The 22,350-nt window shown below is 36.4% G+C and overlaps 1 protein-coding gene across 1 annotated transcript in view; it reads right to left on the bottom strand.

The window, feature by feature from the left end:
- AGBL4 (AGBL carboxypeptidase 4) overlaps positions 1–22,350 on the bottom strand; it is a 1,304,809-nt gene that overhangs the window by 710,845 nt on the left and 571,614 nt on the right. Inside the window, exon 4 of the mRNA XM_047082354.1 lies at positions 14,387–14,481. Within this exon, the coding sequence (XP_046938310.1) occupies positions 14,387–14,481 (95 nt within the window). The remainder of the gene's footprint in view (positions 1–14,386; positions 14,482–22,350) is intronic.

Raw genomic sequence — 22,350 nt, 5'->3', positions numbered from 1 at the left:
CCCTCTATGATGAGAGAGTTGAGAGATCTTTAGTTTTATTCACAGAGATTTCCTCCATGTGTTCTTTCATAGTGTAAGTTTATAGTAAGTTTTATAAGAAACTTACCTGAATTTCTGACCTAAGGCCATATAAAGGCCTTATCCAATTTCCATGATATAAATGCATGATGATTTCAAGCTACTAATGATTTAAAAATCAACTTACAAAATTGCTGAAAGGTTAATAATCAGCTACTGCAAGCTAATAAGTACAGCTCTAGCAAGCCACCTCCACAGGGACTGATATGGTTGTATGTCAATCTGTCTCATCTAAGAATTTTTTGACTTTTGGACACAACCTATCTTTCCAAATACCTTTCATTCTCCCACTCCCAATGTCTCTACTGATATCAATAATGCCCTAGAAGGTCAGAAGGATAGAGTACACTATATCTGTTTTATTTATTTTTAAGTATTTATTTATTTATTTTGAGAGAGAGAGAGAGAGAGAGCGAGAGAGTGAGTGCATGTGCTGGGGAAGGGGCAGAGAGAAAAGAGAGAGAGAATCCCAAGCAGGCTCCATGCTGTCAGCATGGAGCCAGATATGGGGCTTGATCTCACAAACTGTGGGATCATGACCCGAGCCAAAATCAATAGTCAGACACTTAATCAACTGAGCCACTTAGGTGCCCTATCTACTGTATTATGAATGATGAGGGAAAATGATGTTATCCACCTGAAGTTACATTACAAGTAATTTTTAACATCACTTAAATTATTATTGTTTTTATTTAATTTATTTTTTTAATTAAATGTTTATTTACTTTGAGAGAGAGCAAGAGAGCTGAGGAGGGTCAGAGAGAGAAATTCCCAAGCAGACCCTCCATTGTCAGCACAGAGCCCAGTGTGGGACTCAAACTCACAAACTGTGAGATCATGACCTGAGCCAAGATCAAGAGTCGGACATTAACTGACTGAGCTACCCACATGCCCCTATTTTATTTTTAATAAATATTGTCTTTTCACAAGTATAAAATTATAGAATTTTAAAAGTATTTTTAAAACCCTAAAGAAATAAAAATCTACCATAATCCTACATCCAAAGACACCAGTTAAAAGTATTGTATGTGTGTGTATTTAATATATGAGTAGGTTTCCTACTATTATAATAATTATATACAGTATTCTACCCTACTTTTGCTTTATACAAGATCAGCATTTTTCTGAATTATTACAAATGACTGAAAGACATTTTTAATGTCTATATAATATTGCATCAAGTTGCTCACTATAATTTACTAATATTGGGTTTGCATATTTAGGCTGATTTGACTTGCTGTTATTATCAACCACACTATAATGAACACCTTTGTACACACATTTTTTCAATATTATGTATATTTTCTGATTGTTTAAATCTCAAAACAGTATTGACAGGGCTAAGACTCAGATTTTTAGATTCCTATTCCTGATCTCTTTCTACTACATTTTCCAACTCTTAAACTACTAAACTACATGGACATTTAAATATAATGCCATTTAAAGTTTCCATGTAAATGTTCAGGTTTTCTTAGGCAAAAGGAATCACTTTGAAATTTAACCTAAATGCAAACATAGCCCTCAATTATTATCTTGTAAGAAAATGTTCAAGGGTAATTGGTAATAACATTAAAATTAATGATAAAACTACAGTATTAGTATATTAAGCCAATTTGCTTTTGTGGCCTTTGGTTTTATCTCCCCGATGTTAACACACAGTCATTTCTCTGTTCTGTCCTTAGAGTTGCCTCCCTGAGTCTTCATTTCTGTAGAAATGGACTTCAAGCTGTATTACAGAGCTATAATCATCAAGACAGTATGGTACTGGCACAAAAACAGACACTCAGATCAATGGAACAGAATAGAGAACCCAGACATGGACCCACAAATGTATGACCAACTAATCTTTGACAAAGCAGGAAGGAATATCCAATGGAAAAAAGATAGCTTCTGCAACAAATGGTATTGGGAAAACTGGACAGCAACATGCAGAAGAATGAACCTGGACCACTTTCTTAAACCACACACAAAAAAATTCAAAGTGGATGAAAGACCTAAATGTGATACAGGAGACCATCAAAATCCTAGAGGAGAACAGCCTCTTTGACACTGGCCATAACAACTACTTACTAGACATGTCTCTGGAGGCAAGGGAAACAAAAGCAAAAATGAAGTATTAGGACTTCATCAAGATAAAGGCTTATACATCCAGGTGGCAAACAGACACAAGAAAAGATACTCAACACCACTCATCATCAAGGAAATTCAAATCAAAAGCACAATGAGTTATCATTTCACACCATTCAAAATGGCTAGAATCAGGGAGCCTAGGGTGGCTCAGTCAGTTAAACAACTGACTCTTGATTTCAGCTCAGGTCATGGTCTCAGGGTCATGGGATTGACCCTGCATTGGGCTCCATGCTGGGTGTGAGCCTGCTTAAGACTCTCTCCCTCTCTTTTTCCCTCCCCTGCTTGCACACAATCTCTCCCCTGCCAAAAAAAAAAAAAAGGAAAAGAAAAAAAAAGACCAAAAGCTAAAATCAAAAACTCAAGAAACAACAAATATTGGCAGGGATGTGGAGAAATAGTCCTCATGGACTGTTGGTTGGAATGCAAACTGGTGCAGCCACTGTGGAAAACAGTTTGGAGGTTCCTAAAAAAGCTAAAAAATAAAACTACTCTATGATTCAGTAATCACACTACTGGGTATTTACTCAAAAAATACAAAAACACTGATTCAAAGAGATGCACGCACCCCTATGTTTATGGCAGCATTATTTACAATAGCCAAACTCAGAAGCAGCACAAGTGTCCATGGACACATGAATAGATAAACAAAATGTGGTATATATACAATGGAATTTTATTAAGCCATAAAAAGGAATGAAATCTTGCCATTTGCAACAACATGGATAGAGATAGAGAGTATAATAATACTATGTGAAATAAGTTCAAAGAAAGACAAGTATCATATGATTTCACTCGTATGTGGAATTTAAGAAACAAATGAGCAATGGAAAAAGAGAGAGATACATCAAGAAACTGAATCTTTATGATAGAGAATAATCTCATGGTTACAAGAGGGGAGGTAGATGTGGGGATGGGTGGAATAGGTGATGGAGATTTAAGAGTACATTTATCATGATGAAAAAATTAGAATAGGATAGGATAGGATAGGATAGGATAGGATAGGATAGGATAGGATGAAATAAAATAAGAAACAGTATGGCTACAGGTCTCATAGATTTGGGACAGCTTCTTGACTCTTCCTCTGACTAGTTATGTGATCCTTTATGTGCCTTATTTTCTTCACCTGGAAGTGATAATCTCTGACTTTCACTGTCTCCTAGAGCTATTATGAGGATATCATGATGCAAAATCATTTTCTAACAAATAAAGTGTTTTGCACACTGTTTCATGTTATGACCAAAGAGTTAGACAGACTGGGTTCAATAATAATTCTTGCAGAACAGTGGAGTCTTTAGACAAATACTTCTCTGTACTTTAGTTTCTTCCTGTGCAAAATGAGGGCTTTGGGCTAGGTGATCACCGAGACTACTTCCTTCTGAGATGTTGGCACCACATGTCACAAACACAAGGTTTCCTCACTCATGTCCTGGCCTGTGTGATTAGAGAGAAATCATGCAGCACATTAGCACAGTGAGTGCATTATTTGAGGTTAATTAACGGTAGCCACTATTTGTGCTATACAAAAGCCGGAGGTAAGATCTGAATTCGTGTTTGATCACAAAGCCAATGTTTTTTGTTTTTTTTTTCCTGCACCATGTTGTTACATTTCAGCCCCTTTACCTGGAGTAAAAGGAAAAGGAGGTAGTATGGCAGCAGAGAAGAAAGTGATGGGTCTGCCAGTCAGTCCCATGAGGACTCTGCACTTACTTGCTGTAAGAGGCTCTGCTCTGCACTTACTTGCTGTATGATCTTGAGTGAGTCACTTACCCTCCTCACGACAAACACGACAGAGCTAAGTTAAATTCTCCACTCCAAAGCTTAAGCTATTAACCAGTACTATACTATAACAGGAAAAAGGATTAAGATTAAAATGAGCAACTCTACATTCAAATATAAGCTCTGTCATTTTCTAACTCTCCTAAACTATCTAGGCAAGTTACTTCATCACCCTGAGGCTTGGTATCATATGCTTATCTGTAAAATTGGGAAAGTGACAGATACCCTTCCCAAGGTTCCAAGAGAATCAAAGCACCTAGTACAATGTCTGAAAGCTGTTTATGGCAGAAAGATATACAGTAAACTTGAATTAAATTGAACTGGACTCCCTAAAAGGAGACTGGAATCGTAATATTTTAGTCCAGTTTGAATATGGAGAGATCTTGGAAGTCACCACCTTTAGGTTCATTAACCAGCAAATTATCTGCCCCTCACTCATTTCCTCATTTGTCTCACCATCCCATGACTGGGATTGTATCATATATCCTTTCTTTTTTTTATTGTTAAAAATGTTTATTTATTTTTGAGAGAGAAAGAGAGAGAGACAGGGTGTGAGCAGAGGAAAGGCAGAGAGACATAGGGACGGAATCCGAAGTAGACTCCAGGCTTTGAGAAGTCAGCATGACCCGACCAGAAGTCGGATGCTTAACTGACTGAGCCACCCAGGCACCCTGCATGAATCCTTTCTTTCTCTCTTCCTTTCTGTGCTCCCTTCCATTTGAGTTCTGAGGTTAAACAATTATAATAACTACAGTGCTTTCCCAGCATGCCCTCTAATTTGACTGGGAATGCTGACAGCGATAGGGATGGTCCGCCCTCCCTCCCAGTGCAGGAATCCCCCTCACTGTCTCCCTGACAGATGGCCATCCTCCTTCTACTGAGGCAGCTCTTGAACTCAGCACACACTGAGAGCCCCCCTGTTGCTGCACTGGTCTTATTGGTAGGATGCACTTTATAAAACTAAAGGAAATGGTTAGAAATTGTTACCAAGCTCAGAGTTTTCAACTTTTATTTGAAGGCAATGCGTCAGCAGTGAGGAAAGTGATAGGTAGACAAGTCATTCCCAAGTGGGCTCCGGGCTCTGCTATGCATTTACTTGCTGTATGATTTGTGACAAGTCATATATCTTCTTGCAGTTTCTATTTCCCCATCTGAAACAGCGTGGATAATAATCTGTATTTTATATAGAGTGGTGAGGAATATCAGTATATCTGTTTTTTAAAATAAAATTTGATTCAGATAACTGAGAAGTGAAACAGACAAAAGCACATTTGCTCTGGTGGAAATAAGAGAGAATGGCCTGCATTTTCAGTGAATTTTCTCCTTGCCCTATGCAAGAACTCTTCAGGCAGCACAGAGTGAAAATCACCTAGATTGGACAACTTTGCTGTACTCTGTGTGAAGAAATGGTGGCACACAGAGGTTAAAGGACTTACTCCTGATTCATTCCATGAGCTTCTAGAAGACCCAGAGATGGAATACAGACTCAAGTGTATGTCACTCCTACCCCACTGCCTTATTTCTAGTTCTACATTTCCTCAGGTCACATGATTCATTCTGGAATATGTTTTTTAGAGTTTTTCCTTTTGTTACACATTCAAAAAGACCCTCCCCATGTTTTTCTCATACCCCTCATTCAATCTTTAGGAAGCTTCAGATCCTTCTGCACTTGTTGACATTCTTCAAAACATTCTTATACTTTGGGGGCTTTTTTTGTAAAAGGAGTGGGGTAAGTAATACGGGTTTTACTTTTTGTTTTGAGATAATTATAGATTCTCATGGATTTCCAAAAATAGTACAGAGAAGTCTTGTGTACCCTTCACCCAGTTTCCTTCAAAGGCTGCATCTTTCCTAACTATAGTTGTGAATAATGAATAACAATTTCAAAACCAGGAAATTTACATTGGTACAACATGTGTGTATAGTTCTACACCATTTTATCACATATAATCACCACCACAATCAAGATACAGAACTATTTCATTACCACAAAGAGTTCTCAGATGCTACCGCTTTATGGTCACACCGACCCCACTCTCCCTTACCATTCTGTGACATTACACACACATAACTTATCACAGTCTATTGGTGATGACATATACCAAGCTGATTGAAGTGCAAAAACTACTTCCTTTTAAGTCCCTTTACCTTACTACGTATAATATTATGTTAAATATTTCCTCCACATACATTGTGCATCAGTATTATAATTATTGCTTAAACATCAAACATAATTTAGAATACACAGAGCTAAAGGAGTTTATTGTATTACCTATATTTTTACTCTTTGTGTTGTCTTTTTCCTTTCTGACATTCCATGAGTCCTTCTGCTATCATTTTTGTTTCAAGAACTTCCTTTTCCCATTCTTTTAGGGGAGGTCTTCTGTTGAATACTCTTAGTTTTTCCTTCACCCAAATGTCTAGATTTCTTGAAGAATGTTTTTTTTTGCTGGATATTGGATTCTGAGTTTACAGTTCTTTTCTTTCAACATTGAAGAATACTGTGCCACTTCCCTTTGGTCTCTATAATCTTGGATGTCATCTGTTGTGTTCAAAATTTCCCCTTATGAGGTAAGGTGTTACTTTCTCTCACTGCTTTCAAGATTCTTTCTTGCCTTAGTTTGATTATGATGTTTCTTGGCATGGATTTCCCTCATTTTTTTTTTTTTTTTTGGTTTTGGGTTCATTCATTCTCTTGAATCTATAGGTTTATGTCTTTTGCCAAATTTGAGGAGATTTCAGCTATTTTAAACACTTTTTTCACCACTCCTCAAATTCTAGTGACATGAATGTCATGCTATTGGTCCCATAGGTCCCTGAGGTTTTGTTCATTTTTCTTTTTAGTCAATTTTTTGTCTATTGTTTAGATCTAGTAACTTCTACTGTTCTATCCTCAAGTTCACTTATCCTATCCTCTGTCCCTGCACTCTCCTATTGATCCTTCTTCGAGTGTGTGGCAGAAGTCCAGACTTATGTGGTCTGACATCATGTAGAAGAGGAAAGGATTCATTACTGACTAGGAGGAATGAAATACCCAGTTCCCTACTTTTTTCTGACACCACCTGGTGGAAGGTTGGAACAAAGACGGAAGTCTAGGTTCCTCACCCCTCCTTTGTTGGTGAGGGTGGAAATGGACAGTTTTTTACCATGGTGTTCAGCTAGAGTGGGCAATTATTGTCTCAAAGTTTTCTGTCCTACTAGGCTGACCACCCCCTCCCCCTTTTATGTCTTTTGTTCAGCAAGAACAGGGTTTGGGGAAGATTTGTTTTTCACCTATGACCACTGGCATTTCCGGGTTAGGTTTCTGGCTTCTCAAGCAACCATTCTAGTATATGAAGCATAAATGAAACCCAGGGAACTCACCAATATAGCATTTCTCAGGTCCTGAGAGACTTAGCCAGTCTTCCCTCTTCTCTCCACCTTTCAGGTCTTTTATGTTTGTTATGTAAATAAGGTATATGCTTTTAGCTATACTTAGTGGGAGAAATAGGGAAGAGTGCATCTACTCCATCCTTTCTCAGAATGTTTGTAATGTCTTTTCTTTTTAATGCATTTATATTTGTTTTTTTAGAAACTCAGTTTTGACACTATACTAATGCCAATATTCTTAAGACACAAGTTCAAATGAGAACAAAAAAGAACAAAATGGACATCTTACAGCTTCTAAACTAGTTTTTTTTTTTTATTCAATGACAATCCTTAATGCTGTCCAGATTGCAGTAAAACTGATAGAGACAGACCAAGAGTAGCATTTTAAATTGGTGGAACATATTTTGAGAGCATGCATAGCAGAAGCTTATAGTAATTAATCTTGTAATCTCTCCCTTAGGAGAATCTCTCTGATTCTAAAAAAATAATTTGACAAATCTACCTATTATAATATTATCTACTTTAGAAAAAATATATTAAAAAACTAAATGCTCACCAACAGAGATATAATAGAGTAAATTGTGAAAAGGAACAGAATATAAATGGGTATATATTTTTGATATTAGATTGCTGCTACATGAAAATGTGCTCATGGAAACAAAAACTAAAAAAGAATATGTAAAATTAAAAACAATTGTTAGATTTAGCAGAGGGATAATGTATTAATTCATTTATTTAACAGATATTTATTGAGTATGTACAATATACCAAGCACAGTTCAAGGTGCTAAGGATACATAAGTAAACAAAAAAAAAATGACAAAAATCCTTATTCTCATGATGCTTACTTTCTAATAGATATAGAGACAGCTAACAAAATAAATAATACATTATAGCTTGATAGATGGTAATAAGTGCTATACAGAAAAATAAAGCAGGAGGATTAGGTATATGGGGGGCCAGGGGATATAATTTAATTTTAAATGTATGACTTACTTGTTTTGAAAAATATTAATCCATGCATTTACAATTTTTCAAACAAAATAGTATTTTTGTAACAATAGAGTAAAGCCCCATTATTTCAGAAAATATATCTTTAATTTCAAAATTTTAGTTTCTTTTTTCATAATATCAAGGATAAAGATTATCATTACATTAAGAATAATACAGAGTGTGGGGCACCTGGGTGGCTCAGTTGGTTAAGCATCCGACCTTGGCTCAGGCCATGATCTCCTGGTTCATGAGTTGAGCCCTGCATCGGGCTTTGTGCTGACAGCTCAGAGTCTGGAGCTTGCTTCGGATTCTGTGTCTCCCTCTCTCTCTGCCCCTCCCCTGCTCATGCTCTGTCTCTGTCTCTCCCTCAAAAATAAATAAACATTAACAAAATTTAAAAAAAAGAATAATATAGAGCTATTGCTACTTGTACATAGCTATCACTATACTTAATTCAAAAGAATATGTATTATAACTGCCCGTTTACTTGCTGTCTGTCTGAGGGCTTGTATCTCTTTCCTGAATTTTCATAGCCAAACATTTTAAAGAAGTTTATCTCACTCATTATCTCAGACAGCTGGCTTGAACTCCTGCCACATCAGTAAAATGGCACTCAACAAAACCCCTAATAACCTCCACATTGCTACAAGCATTGGACATTTCAATACTTAAATTATCTTTGACCTTCAGTAGCAGTTGGCATTGTTAGTCACTTCCTCTTTTTTACAAAAGCCCTCTCCTCTTTATTACATGACACCATACTATCTTGGTTTTCTTCCAACCCCTCTGGTCAGTTCGTCTTATCCTCCTTGGTGAGCTTCTCATCCTCTACCTGACTTTTAAATTGAAGGATTTCTCAGAGGCCTGTCCTAATCTTCCCTCTTTAGTCCATATGACCTCCCTCAGACATCACATCTGCCCCCACCATTCTGGTTATCATCTACAGGCTGATGACTCCTGAATTTCCATCTCAAGATTCCTCTCTTGAATCTCTCACCAATATATCCTACTGCCTACTTGACATATCTATTCGAATATCTCTCAGAAACTTCTAGCTGAATGTTTCTAAAGCCAAGCTAACCATCTCCTTTTTCCAACCAAATCTGCCAAAGCTGTCTTTCCTCCTATAACCTTTGTCTTCCATAAACGGCACCACCACCGCTTCTGTTGCACATGCCAGAAAACCCAGGAGTCATCTAGAACTCCTGCCTCTCTTTAATCTCCACATCTAGTCAATCAAAAGGTTAAACTGATTCAGTCTTCTGTTAACCCTCAAATCCCTCCACTTGTTTTCATTGTTACTGTTATCAGTCTAATCCATCATCAGCTGTAGCCTAAGGTATTACAAAAAACCTCCAAACAACTGTCTTCCTAAGATATTTTCTATTAAGCAATAAGACTGAACTTTCCAAAATGCCATTCTGGTCATGTCGTGCTCCTGCTTAATTTCTTTAAGTGCCTTCAGAATCAAGTCCAGTTCTTCACCTTGGCTTACAAAGCTCACCTCAGTCTCACTCCTACATACCACTCTAGTCATCTTCTCTTTAGAATTTAAGGTTCCAGGGGTGCCTGGATGGCTCAGTCGTTAAGTGTCTGACTTCAATTCAGGTCACGATTTCGCAGTCTGTGGGTTCGAGCCCTGCGTCAGGCTCTGTGCTGATAGTTCAGAACATGGAGCCTGCTTCATATTCTGTGTCTCCCTCTCTCTCTGCCCCTCCCTTGCTCATGCTCTCTCTCAAGAATAAATAAACATTTTTTTAAAAATTAAAAAAAGAATTTCATGTTCCAATCATGTTGGCCTTTGCTCATCAAAGAGGTAATATTCTTTCTCATCACTTGGCCTTCAAACACATTCTATTTCTTCACACATATCTCTGCCTACTATGATCTTACTGCTTTTGTCTTAGTTCTCAGCATAACACACCTAAGGAAGATCTCTTATCCCTGGAGCAGCTTAAGTCTTAAATGCTGAATAGTTTCCACAGCATGCTTAATTCCCCCTGTTATAACAGTTATCACACTTTACTGTAGTTATATGTTTCATGTCTAGCCCAGCAGACTATGAGCTCTATCAGAACAGGAATTATATCTCTCCCCACTATTTTGTTCTGATGCCAAGCATAAGTCTTGGTTCATTGTAACTATTCAGTAAGGATTTATTGACAGGGAGAGGAGGGAGGGAAAAAAGAAAAGGAGGGAGGGAGAGAAGGCATAATGCTTACTCAATTAGTCTTGAGTGAGTCAGGAAAAAAGAAAAGGAATGGGCAGGGAATTAATTGAGTTAATAAGCTATTTGAGACTTTTTAAAGACGTTTTCACATATGTTTCTTATAAAAACCTCAAGAAAGCTATTTTGCATTTTATAGTAAGGAAACTGAAGCTTATAAAAGAGTTGTTATAGCTCATCATGTTATATCTTCAATCTGGAAATCCATTTCCTTAATTTTGTTCACGTCCCATTTCCTTGAGATCTAGGTGAAGTACCAAGTGCGTGCAAAGCTTCTTCTTTACTCTCCATAGCCCTAATCATGTAGTTTTCTTCCTCTTCTCTAGTCCCACATCATATTTTACATAATTCCCTAATGTTTATTGGCACAATGCTCCTTATACTGTACTTATTTCTGTTTGTGTTCCATTTAAATTTTTAGAAAATAAAATCTTAAAGAAATAATCCAGATCACATTATTCATATTATCAGATTCATATGATCACCCCAGAACCTAGTAGAAAGTTAGATGTTCAATAAAATTGTGTTAAATGGAAGCCACCTCTAAGGTTTAGTCTAATCTTCTCAATCTACTATAACGGACAAGTCAACCAGAAAAGTTATTCCAGATCTACCAAAGGTCACACAGCAGTATGTAACTCTCTGCTTATTTGCGTCTCCTTTTCCCACCTTCTCCATGCAGAGAATATGGGAGGAACAGTAAACTTGGAGTCCTGGGGTCTCTGGCTAATGCCACCACTTACTGCTTGTGTAAATATCCTAGGCTTAGTTTCTGCTTAGGTAAGAATACAGATTTTGGCTGTCTTTTAATGCCAGTTCCCTGCAGTGGCTATCAAAAAGCAATCTCAGCCTTGGACAATATTAAAACATATTAATGCATTGTGGTTGCAGAAACTTGAGCTAACAACTAACACTTCTTAAAAAGTCTAATATGGAAACAAAATTAGAGTGAACTAAAATAGGCAGAAAAACTGCAAAAAAAACCTTCTCCATTTTGTTGCTAGGTATTCTCACTTTATCTCCTCAAGGCCGAATAGCCTTGAGTGGCCATATATTTGCACAATGGCTTTTTAGTTGCTTCTTTTGCTCATCTTCTTTCTACAACTAATTGATTTCCAGACCTGTACTAAGGCCTGAAGGCATCTTTACTTGACATCAGTTATGACCCCTATAACAGAAATGAAGAAGAATGTTATATTTCACCTAGAAAAGTACCTTTTCCTAATCTGCTATATATTTCATCCAGGAAAATTAGAATTTTCAATACTTTTTATGAAGTAAGAGTTTTTTTCAAAGCCTGGTTGAAATATTAAAGGAAGTGAAGCCCGCAGGTAAGAAAAGTATCAGAAACGTGTCCTTTTGTTTGGTTGCCTTGGTTTTGGGAAAACTGGAATTAGGAAAACACTAGAGGAGCTATTCTAATACTGGGATCTATAATGTATTTGTCAGTCTTAAGCCAGGCTGTTGTCTAGAATCCTAAATTGTGATGCACTCCACAGGGCCAATAAAATCTAATATTAAGAGAGCCAGTCATGTACACTTTTTGTGTTGACCTAAAAACATTTAGAATAATGACTATTGCAAGACAGGTTCTGGTACAGGTAACTGACACAAGAAACAGAATAAAATCCTAGGCAGAAAGCACCAAAGGGCAGAATGAATCCTTGGAGCAAACCAGTAGCAAAGAGAGAAACAATTATGGCAGGTAAAGATCAGTTAATAAAATTCTAAAAAGAAAGTTCTCTTTGAGAACAGATCTCTTCTGTCATATTCATACTGTATCCCCAACATCTAAGATAGTACATGGCACATTAAGATAATCAATAAAATCCTACTAAGTAAACAAATATCTCAGTCTGGATTGAAGAAAGGGAGCTATGAAAGAAGTGAGTAGCTTTGCATCCAAAGTCTGGGGATAGCAAAGTAAAAAAGACAAGAAATGAGGCATATCAACAACCTGATTTGCTCTGGTACTTAGTGCCTTACTGGGCTGATGAACTACAATAAACTCAATTCTGAACATTTAAACTCTTTCAGACTATTAGAGAAGCCCAATGACTGGATAATGGCTGCTTCTGAGAGCCTGCCAATATTGGATAAGAGCACTAACTTAATCCTCAGGTATTATAATATAAATGCAAGGGCTCATTAATATTTCAAAATCTTGTCAAGAGCCCTGACAGAGAGGCCCCAAATGATAATCCATATGAAACAAAACAAAACAAAACAAAATGATTAAGGCTTAAGGATTTTAAAAGCATGAAAAAAGAGAAGACTCCAGCATTGAACAGTTGGGGAAAAAGGATAGTGATTACCGTTGCTGGGTAAGATCCTAACACAGAGCCTAATAAAAGAAGTACAATGTTATTTTGAGGGTTCTCATGAGCAGATCAACAGTGATGTCCTTTTGTTAGCAAGGTTTGAAGTACACATCTACACATATACCTATTAGCAGAGAGACATGCTATATTATTATCCACTGGGCTGAATTCAGAAACTCAAAACAAAGGCTTATCCCTTGCCCAGATCCCATTGTCAAAGGAGATCCAGGAACAGGAGTATAGTTGACTTGATGCAGCAAAGCAAAAAACAGGCCCAGGAAGATATTTTTATCTTTTAATAAACAGTTTTCATTATCATTGAATGCCTACACTTTCATAAACCTGAGCTTCATAGCCCAGCATTTATAGAAAATTGCCAAGTATCGTTTGTAGATAAAAGCACAATTCAATATTTATGAATTGCTAGTTTTCTATAAATATAGACATTTGGAGATGATCTCCTCACTAGTCATTAAAATTTGAACAGGGATCAAAGCTAGAATAATATTAACAATTCCTCACATTTGTATAGTGTTTTACATAATACTATTAATAATAGATGACATTTATTGAGCACTTAGCAAGTGCCAGGCACTTTACATGTAAATTCTCATAACAAATTCAGTTTAGTTCAACAAGCATTCAATTAATACCTACTGTGTGATAGATGAATAACACTGGTTTCTGTCTTTAAAAACTCTCATCTTGTTGCATTCAATCAATGTTTGTTGAAAGAATAAATGAATGGATGAATGAAAAATTAATTGGTTTGAATGGTAGTGTGAGGTAATAAAAAATGACATAGGCTCCTCCTTTAACTATCTATGGTCTTGAGAAAGTACTTAACCTCTCGTAGCCTCTATTTTTTCATCTGTAATATGTGAATATTTAAGCTCTCCCTTGTAAAACTGTTATGACAATAGTGACAGCAAATGCTCTCAGTAAGTGAGAGCAGTTATCATCATCATCACTGCCATAATTATTACTATTACTAAGCAAGCTTATCAAACTCTCTTCACCCTTCTATAGCATGGGACAAATATAACTTTAACATCCACAAAGCACATAGCATCTATACAAAAACACCACAAACACCAAGCAAAGAAAGGGAAATCTACTAAATTGTAGTTCCCAGTGCTCTGCTGGTACAACATCTGTGTTCAGGCTAGGAAACAAAACAAAACAACATAGCATCAACTTTAATTATGTTTCCAAAGATACTATGATAAAAGACCAACAAGACAGGAAGTTCACCAAGTAACAGACTGTACCTTCCTTCATAATAGAATGCTGGTCACTCCATATATGGAACTATGTTCCCTATTCCAACATTCTCAAAGAATCGTACCTAGAGCCCAGACAATGGCCATCAAGAAACTCATCTTACTCCTGTCAATGCCAGTGAGACTAAGCACTGGCCATCCAGCATGTAAACTTTGAGATCTGGACAAATTCTCCAACCATAAGTGGGTCCCATTCTGTGGGTCACTTACCATTTGGGTCTGCTAGTAGATTTCACCATAGGGGCCATTCCATCTCTATAAAGACTCTTGGTTTTACTGAAGTTAACAATGTTGAAGATGACTCTCTGAAAGAAAGGGAAAAGTTTATCAGAAGACTATGCTATCCAAGTTCCTTTTCCTGCTAATTAGGAATGGAAACAACAAGCAGGGTTAAAGGAAGCCATATGGACTATTTGCCACCAGTATAGTGAGAATAAATGGTGCCCACAGAAATACAATGTGTTTGTGCCAGTTTAGTGTAATAGTCAAGAGCACAGACTCTGTAACCTGGAAGCCTGAGTTTTAATCCCACTCTACCACTCTCAAACTGTGTGACTTTGCCAAGCTACTAAACCTTTCTATACCTCGGTTTCCTCATTGGAAAATGGAGATAATAATAGTACCTAGGATTTAAGTTAATATATGCACAGTGTTTGGAACCATTCTTTGTACATAATTAATGCTACATAAGTTTTAGCTATTATTATTAACTGTGCCTCTCTCCAGCATGACCTAGAATTTACATGGAAATGAACAACAGTATTGTTAGAGTAACAGTAGTACATTTGAAGTTCAACCAAACTAAAGATAATAATTGAGTGCAAAACTGATGTTAAAAAATTCTGCAACTGCTCAGCACCCCTTTTACTAGACCTGGAGAATATATGTCCTCTTTTGCGCCACCTTTTGTTATCCTCTGCTGGGGCAAGTTGTACTGAGCTCAACCCTAATCTCAGCAACAACTCATAGAAGCATAGGTACTTCCCCTCTCTGGTCCTCAACTTTAAAATGGGAGAGTGGAGTGTTCTAGATGAGTAAAGTCTTTCCAGAAGGATAGTCTAGTTAAAAGAGATTAGCTTTTGTTTTAGTAGTCAACTTCACTATAGGTGAAGAAGAGAGATGAGGAAAGATAAGGGAATTGGGGTTAAAAGACACTTTGTGGCTCCTGAAATAGTCCAAAAAAAAAAAAAAAAAGAGGATGGGGACCAGAGCAAGGGCAACCAGAATAGTTGGAAAAAAAGGAAAATTTTCAAAAGGTTACAATATGCTGGGTTTTCTATCCATAGGCAATTAAAGAGAGGGGAGCATCAAAATGTACATATTATCTCACTTAGCAAACATTTATTGTGTGAGGTATTATATAAAATTAAGTCCAGGAATTTGTTCATTTTTATAAATTTTTAAATATTGTTCTATAACTATACAAAATATTAACATATCCATTTTACATATGTGGAAGCTGAGCTCAGAGAGGCTAATTAACTTGTCCAAAGTCATGCAATTAACAGAAGACTTGATATTTGAATCCAGGGAATAAAAAGATAAGTAAAATGTCCATTATCTCTACCCTTGAATTACTCACTAAGGTTCCAAAATTCTATAATTCTAACCAAGTCTATTTTCTAAAGTAAGGGCAGGAATAAATATAATGGTAATTTTTTAAGGCTTTAACATTTTTTCTTCTTAAAAGAGAAAATCAAAGCTATTTTCTCAGGTCTCATATTTGGGACTACCATGAAATGCTTTCTTCTATGAAATAAACTCTTAGGAATAACATGTTTTCCTTTCTCCTCAGAGACCTACCTACTGACCCCATCACCAGGCATTTCAGTTGCAGACCTCTCTTCTGTCATTAAATTAAGTCATCAAGAATGTCTAAGGCTGTTCAATTATTAATAACATGGACCTGCCTGTTGTCAGTCCAATTACTTCTCCCAGCGTCTTGGCCACTGTCTGATTTAAGAAAATCAATATCAAGGGGACAAATTGCCTTTGAATCTCACAGGGCTTATTCCCCCCTTTCTCTTCTGAGATTTTCCAAGTGTCAGATCCATTTCCGGTGAACCTGGAAGTTACACTGCACTTTCAGGATCTAGATTAATACTAAATGCAATGAAAATCCAATACATAAATAATGTTCATATGTGAAGCTGGAATAAAGAAATGAGAAAGCAAAATATCTGTTGATCATTAATATCCTACTAAGTTCCAGTAAAATTTCCTAGGTGTTTTAAATATGCTATATTATTTAAATATTCCATCCATAAACAAAAGCTGTCTATTTTAGCCCAGTTTTAGATGTGAAGAAATTGAAGCTAATAAAGGACAATAAAGACTATACTTCCTCTATGACATCCCATGCAAAAAGAACACCATTCTCCTCTCAAGCTTTTTTTTAAATGTTTTCTAGTCTATTTAGCAAGGCAACATGTGGCTATGAGAATCAAAGGTATTTGGAAGTAGGCAGTGCAGGAAATCTTGGCTTTCCATATTTTACACTTCAGTATCTACTATTTACCCCAATGCATCACAAGAAATGGCATCCATAAGGTAATGGTAACGACAATTATAATAATAGCTAACAATTCCTGAGTACCGTCTATGTACCAAATTATGAGTTCAGCACTCATTCACACTATTTCAATATGTTTCATATTAGAATCGCCTCATTGTATGTTAGAATCATTTGGATAGCTTTTAAAAACTACTGACTCTTGGGTCTCAACACCAATCACAATCTCTGATATCTGATGTATTATTTCATTTGTTTTGAGGATAATGAACTTTTTGAGACAGGGACTATTTATTTTCCTTTATTTATGGGTGAGGCAAGTAATACTGAGTGTAAGTAAATTAAAATCACATAAATAATAAGTAGTAGAGCCAGAATTTGAAGCAAGTCTATTGACTCAAAAGTAATAAGATCATGGACATTCCAGACAGATGCATCTGAACTGAAACCCAGCTCTCCACTAGTTCTGTGAGTTTGGGCAAAATAATTTTATATTGATTATTTATATCTGAAATTGGGATGATAATAGCACCCTAATAAAGTTTTATAAGAATCTGTGAGATTATATATAAATCACCCAGCACATTATACCTAGCTCATAAAAGGTACTCAATATTTATTAAGCCTTCCTCCTTATATTCAATAAAATAGGATCTTTTAGTTCATTAACAACTTCTTCCTTCTTTTCTTCATTTCTTTTTCTTTCTTCTTTAATTTTTTTTAAACATTTATTTATTTTTGAGAGACAGAGAGAGACAGAGCATGAGCAGGGAAGGGGCAGAGAGAGAGGGAGACACAGAATCCTAAGCAGGCTCCAGGCTCTGAGCTGTCAGCACAGAGCCTGATGAGGGGCTGGAACTCACAAACTGCAAGCAGAAACTCACATGACCTGAGCTGAAGTCTGACACTTAACTGACTGAGCCACCCAGGTGCCCCTCTTTTTCTTTCTTCTTTAGATTTAAATTTTTAATCCAGGATTCTTGTTTTAGCAATATGGTGCTTGAGATAAGAGCTTTGTAAATAGTGACCTGCAGCACACTGTTAGACCCAGACTGGATTATAGCTCTCAAGCAGCCATATGTTTGAGGCCTAGAGCTCTGTCTATTCTGACCAAGGGGTTCATGGTGTTATAGAAGAGTACAAGCTTTATTCTAGGTGTAAGCCATCGAGAGGTCCAATGTAGCTGGGTGTGTAGTGAAGAGACTGCATGCTGTCTAGGCAGTGGATCTGATTCTCTGACTTTGCAAATATCTGATAATTTTGTCCAATCATGAGTAAATTTCCCATTTAAGGTTGTCCAAGGTAGCGCCAGGGACTATTCTAAATAGGCACGTGCATTCTGAAAATTAGTGGGTCATCACAATTTTAAAATAATTCATTATCTAACAACATTTATTAAAAGTTTGCTTAGATTTGAAAGTCATTTGATTTTCACATGAAATTTCAACTTCACAATTATAAGTGGAAGGAAAGGGAGAGTTGTTTAATGACTTAAATATAATTTCACATAGTTTAAATATTTGAACAGTTTTAAATTTTTTATTACTTTATTGTGTGAACACTTTCTCATTGATGGTGACTATTAAGATTTTGAAGACATTGTCACTGAAAAGTCTCAATTACAAATTGCATATATCCATTTCAGAAATAAAAACCTCACATAAAAATGATATGTTCACAGACACAAACTGATAAGTTTCAATTAAAAATTTGAAGATTTAAAAAATAAATTTAGCATTTGATTTCCACTTTAGATTTAAAATGGAGGCATTTCATTCCAAACATCCTGGCTCATGCAGATTTAAATTCTCATTTGCTGTCCTTGCATGGATGTTAAATATAAGTTCCTAGATACCAAGACCAATAAAACCTGCTTTCTGCATGTTCTCAAATATTCCTGTGGTTTCTAGAAATTTGCAGAAGGTTATCTATGGCAGTATTCTCCAAAATTTTTCATGCCTAGGCACAAATAGAAAATAATATTAAGGCAGATGGAAAAAATGATATTGTGCAGAATGTTAGGGTACCTGGGGAACATTTGGTTGGAACATTTGGTTGGAAAACCATATGAAGTTTGGTGAAAAAAATAAACACACTGTGTTGAGAACATTCTTTACATAAAGAGCCTCTAATGAAAAAAAAAAAAAAGAAAAAGAAAGAAAGAAACAAACAAACAAATCCAGAGTCCAGAAAAATACACAGGTGCAGAAAGGTTATCGGTCTCGGTATCTAGGAACTTACATTTTAACATCCATGCAAGGATAGCAAATGAGAACTTAAATCTGCGTGAGCCAGGATGTTTGGAATGAGATGTCTCCATAACACTACTACTCTCAAAATGATTTAGTATTCATAGAACTATGGTCTAGAAAGAAATCATTCACAGTGAGAGATGACAAAGAAGTATGCCTATCTATTTCTGGGTTTGGGGTAGAAACAAATAATTAAAAAGAAAATAGGCCAGAACATATTTGGGTTCAGGTTTGAATTTATACTATAGCTTCAACTTAAGAACCCAGGTCAAGAACTTAAAATAAATTTAGTTACACACAAATAGTCCTACAGAACCTAGTGAAAACAATGAAAAGTTATTTTGAATGCACACATTTCAACCCAGGAACATAGGATTTCCATAAATAAAGTCCTGTGGAGGTTAACATTTCACAGAAATTTATAAAACACATAAGGAAACAATCCACACTAAAAGTAAGAATCAGCTAGAAAAATAGATAAATGAATTTGGCCACAAAGAATTTCAAGTTATAAAATTATCTGGTCAACTATAAAGAAAGTATTTTTGTAATGACTAAAAAATTAAAATAATGTTTCAAACACATGAAAACAGAACAAAATAAATAAAAAAATTTAAAGACCAGAAATATTTTCTAAAAAATTAAACAGAGCTTCTAGAAATATATTTTTTACACTAATTGAACTTAAATTCAGTAGATAGGTTAGAATGCAGAATAGATGACATTTCCAAAACTCAACACTGTATATTCAGACGATAAAAAGTATGACAAAGGGATACAGAGGAAAAAATAAAAATCTGCATTAGATATGAATTTTAGAAAGAAGCTAAAGGAAACTAGCATTTTCTCAAAAGAAAATGCTACTCACATTTCAAGAATAACAACTCAGTCCAAAGCAGGATTAAAAAAATCTAGATATAGACACATCCCAGTGAAACTGCAGAATACCAACAATAAAGGGCATTTTTTCAGAGCAAACCAGAGAAAACATAAATTACCCACAAAGACACAAGAAATTAGACTTAAACAGACTTAACATCAGCAACATGAGAGACCTGAAAATAACATACGATCACCCAAGAATGAAGGTAAAATAAATTTTCAGACAAAGCCTAAGAAGTATAGGAATTTCAGACCCTCAGTGAAGGAGCTACTTACTGAAGGATGAACTTCAAAGAAAGAAACTGAACACCAAATGTAAGAGTGGCAAGAAACAAAAGTGAGCAGAGAAACAGGTAAATCTAAATAAGAATTGACTACATAAAAATATTATTATGAAATAATAATTTTGAGGGGTGCTAATAAGTTTGCATAAAAACACTGGTTAACAATAACAGATGTGTTTGGGGCTGGGTTGAAGTGGAGGGAGGCAAAATCAGAGTTAAACTATGATAATGACTTTGTATGGTTCCAAAGGAGGACAGGGATGCTAATTAACTTAAGACATTATAACAAATAAGCATGGGGCAGTTCAAGAGCAATCACTATAATTACAGAAACAGGAGTTATAAATTCCAAATGAGTAACAGGAAAAAGAGAATAAAGAAAACATGGCAAATATAATAGAAAGTTTGACAGGATAGAGGATAAAAAGCAAGGAAAAAACGTTGTATATGGGAAGATCAAATAAGATAGTAAAAATAATTCCAAATATCAGTAATCAAAATATTGGAAATTGAATGATTAACATGTTTAAAAAATTTCCCAAACTGATTAGGAAAAAAAAATCCACATTTACCATCTTTCCCAGGGAATGACTAAAATGTAAAGATATTTATTTACACAGTAATTTAAAGGTAATTTAAATGTAAAAGGATATGCTCTTAAGGCTGAATAATATTCCATTGCATGTATATACCACATTTTCTTTATCTGGTTATCTATTGGACATTGTGTTGCTTCCACCTCTTCAATATTGTGAATGATACTATGAATGTGGGTGTTTATTTTTAAAGTTAGTTGTATTTAACAAGTCACAAAGTTCTTGAAAATCTGACAATTAGCCATTGAGACCTGGCACTGGCTGACTTCAGCATATTACTATCTGGAACCAATGAATGGGGGAGCACACAAACCTTCCCTGCAGGATTTTAAAACTGAGAAACTATGGGATGATCCAAAGCAAGACTCAGAACTAAGATGGTGCCATAGTGGGAGGCCCCTAGGCTTGCCTTGTCCTGGGAACACAGCTAGAGAAATGTCAGATCATTCTGAATACTTAGGAAATTGACCTAAGGACTGATAGAACAAACTGCACTACTAGAGGGAAAGAAGAGGCCACTTCAAGGAAAGTAGAAAGTGTGGAGACATGGTTTGGGGGAGAAACGGATTACAGATGCTGCAGGGGGAAGGGAGCCCTCATTGTGGAGAAAGGTGAGATGGACTGGAGCAAACAGTGGTAAGCAAAAGGAGAACACTTCCCCAAAGCCATTGGCTGGGAAGATGAGAGGGGCTGAATTTCATGAGTTTTTGCAACCAGTGGGGATCAAAGACTAGCATTTCAGAGGTCCCCAGGCTTGGTTACGATAGAGACCTGAGGATACTGCACTACTCCTGGAGCAGAGGAAAGCAAACAACCCAGGGACAGACTGCTTGATCTGAGGATTGCCTAAGTGGCATGGGGAGAGACTGTTCATTCTCTTTGGAGCACATCTGTGAGAGATGAAATTGCCTCTGGGGACAAAAGAATCAGCGAGCACCATTTCCTTTTCCTGACCCACAGTGTAAACCAACTTCAGTGAACAGCACAGTGCCAACCCTGGCTGCCTAAACTGCCTACACCAAGTCTTGTCCCGCTGCACTCCACTGGTACTGCATTTCTAGGGAAAATGTGCCTAAACAGTGGGCCCTATTGACCAACAGAGTGAGGCCCTCCCCCCGCAGGCACCATGTCTGCTAACCTGGAGTTCTAAAGAGCTTCAATTCTAGTGGAAATAACATCAGGTCTCTTTTAGCAAGCCGACCAGAGCACACCTAGTTAAAACTCACCACACTCTAGTCAAGGTCCAAACATTCCCCACTATAGACAAGGAGAAATTCTGTAGAGAACTGACCTGAAGGATAAACAGCCACAACACAGCAGCAGAGTGCACATCAGGGAGACCCTTACCACAGACATAAAAGAGCTAAAAAAAAATCAGGCCAAAGTGAAAAATGCAATATTTGAGATTTGAAATCAACTGCTGGAATGACCACAGGAAGGGAAGAAGCAGAGGAACAAATAAGTGATACAGAAAATAGAATAATGAAAAACAATGAAGGTGAACAAAAGAGGGAAAGAAAAATCTTGGATCATGAAAGTAGACTTAGGGAACTCAGTGACTCCATCAAGCATGATAATATTTGTATCATAGGAGAACCAGAAGAAGAAGAGACAGAAAAGGGGGCAGAAGGTTTATTCAAAAAAAATT

This window comes from Lynx rufus, unplaced genomic scaffold, assembly GCF_022079265.1.
Source record: "Lynx rufus isolate CCGP_SWC_20201006 ecotype Redwood Valley unplaced genomic scaffold, mLynRuf1.p SCAF_2, whole genome shotgun sequence".
In the NCBI taxonomy this organism is placed as follows: domain Eukaryota; kingdom Metazoa; phylum Chordata; class Mammalia; order Carnivora; family Felidae; genus Lynx; species Lynx rufus.
The sequence above is the reverse complement of the archived record's forward strand: the minus strand, read 5'-3'. Positions and strand labels throughout refer to the sequence as shown.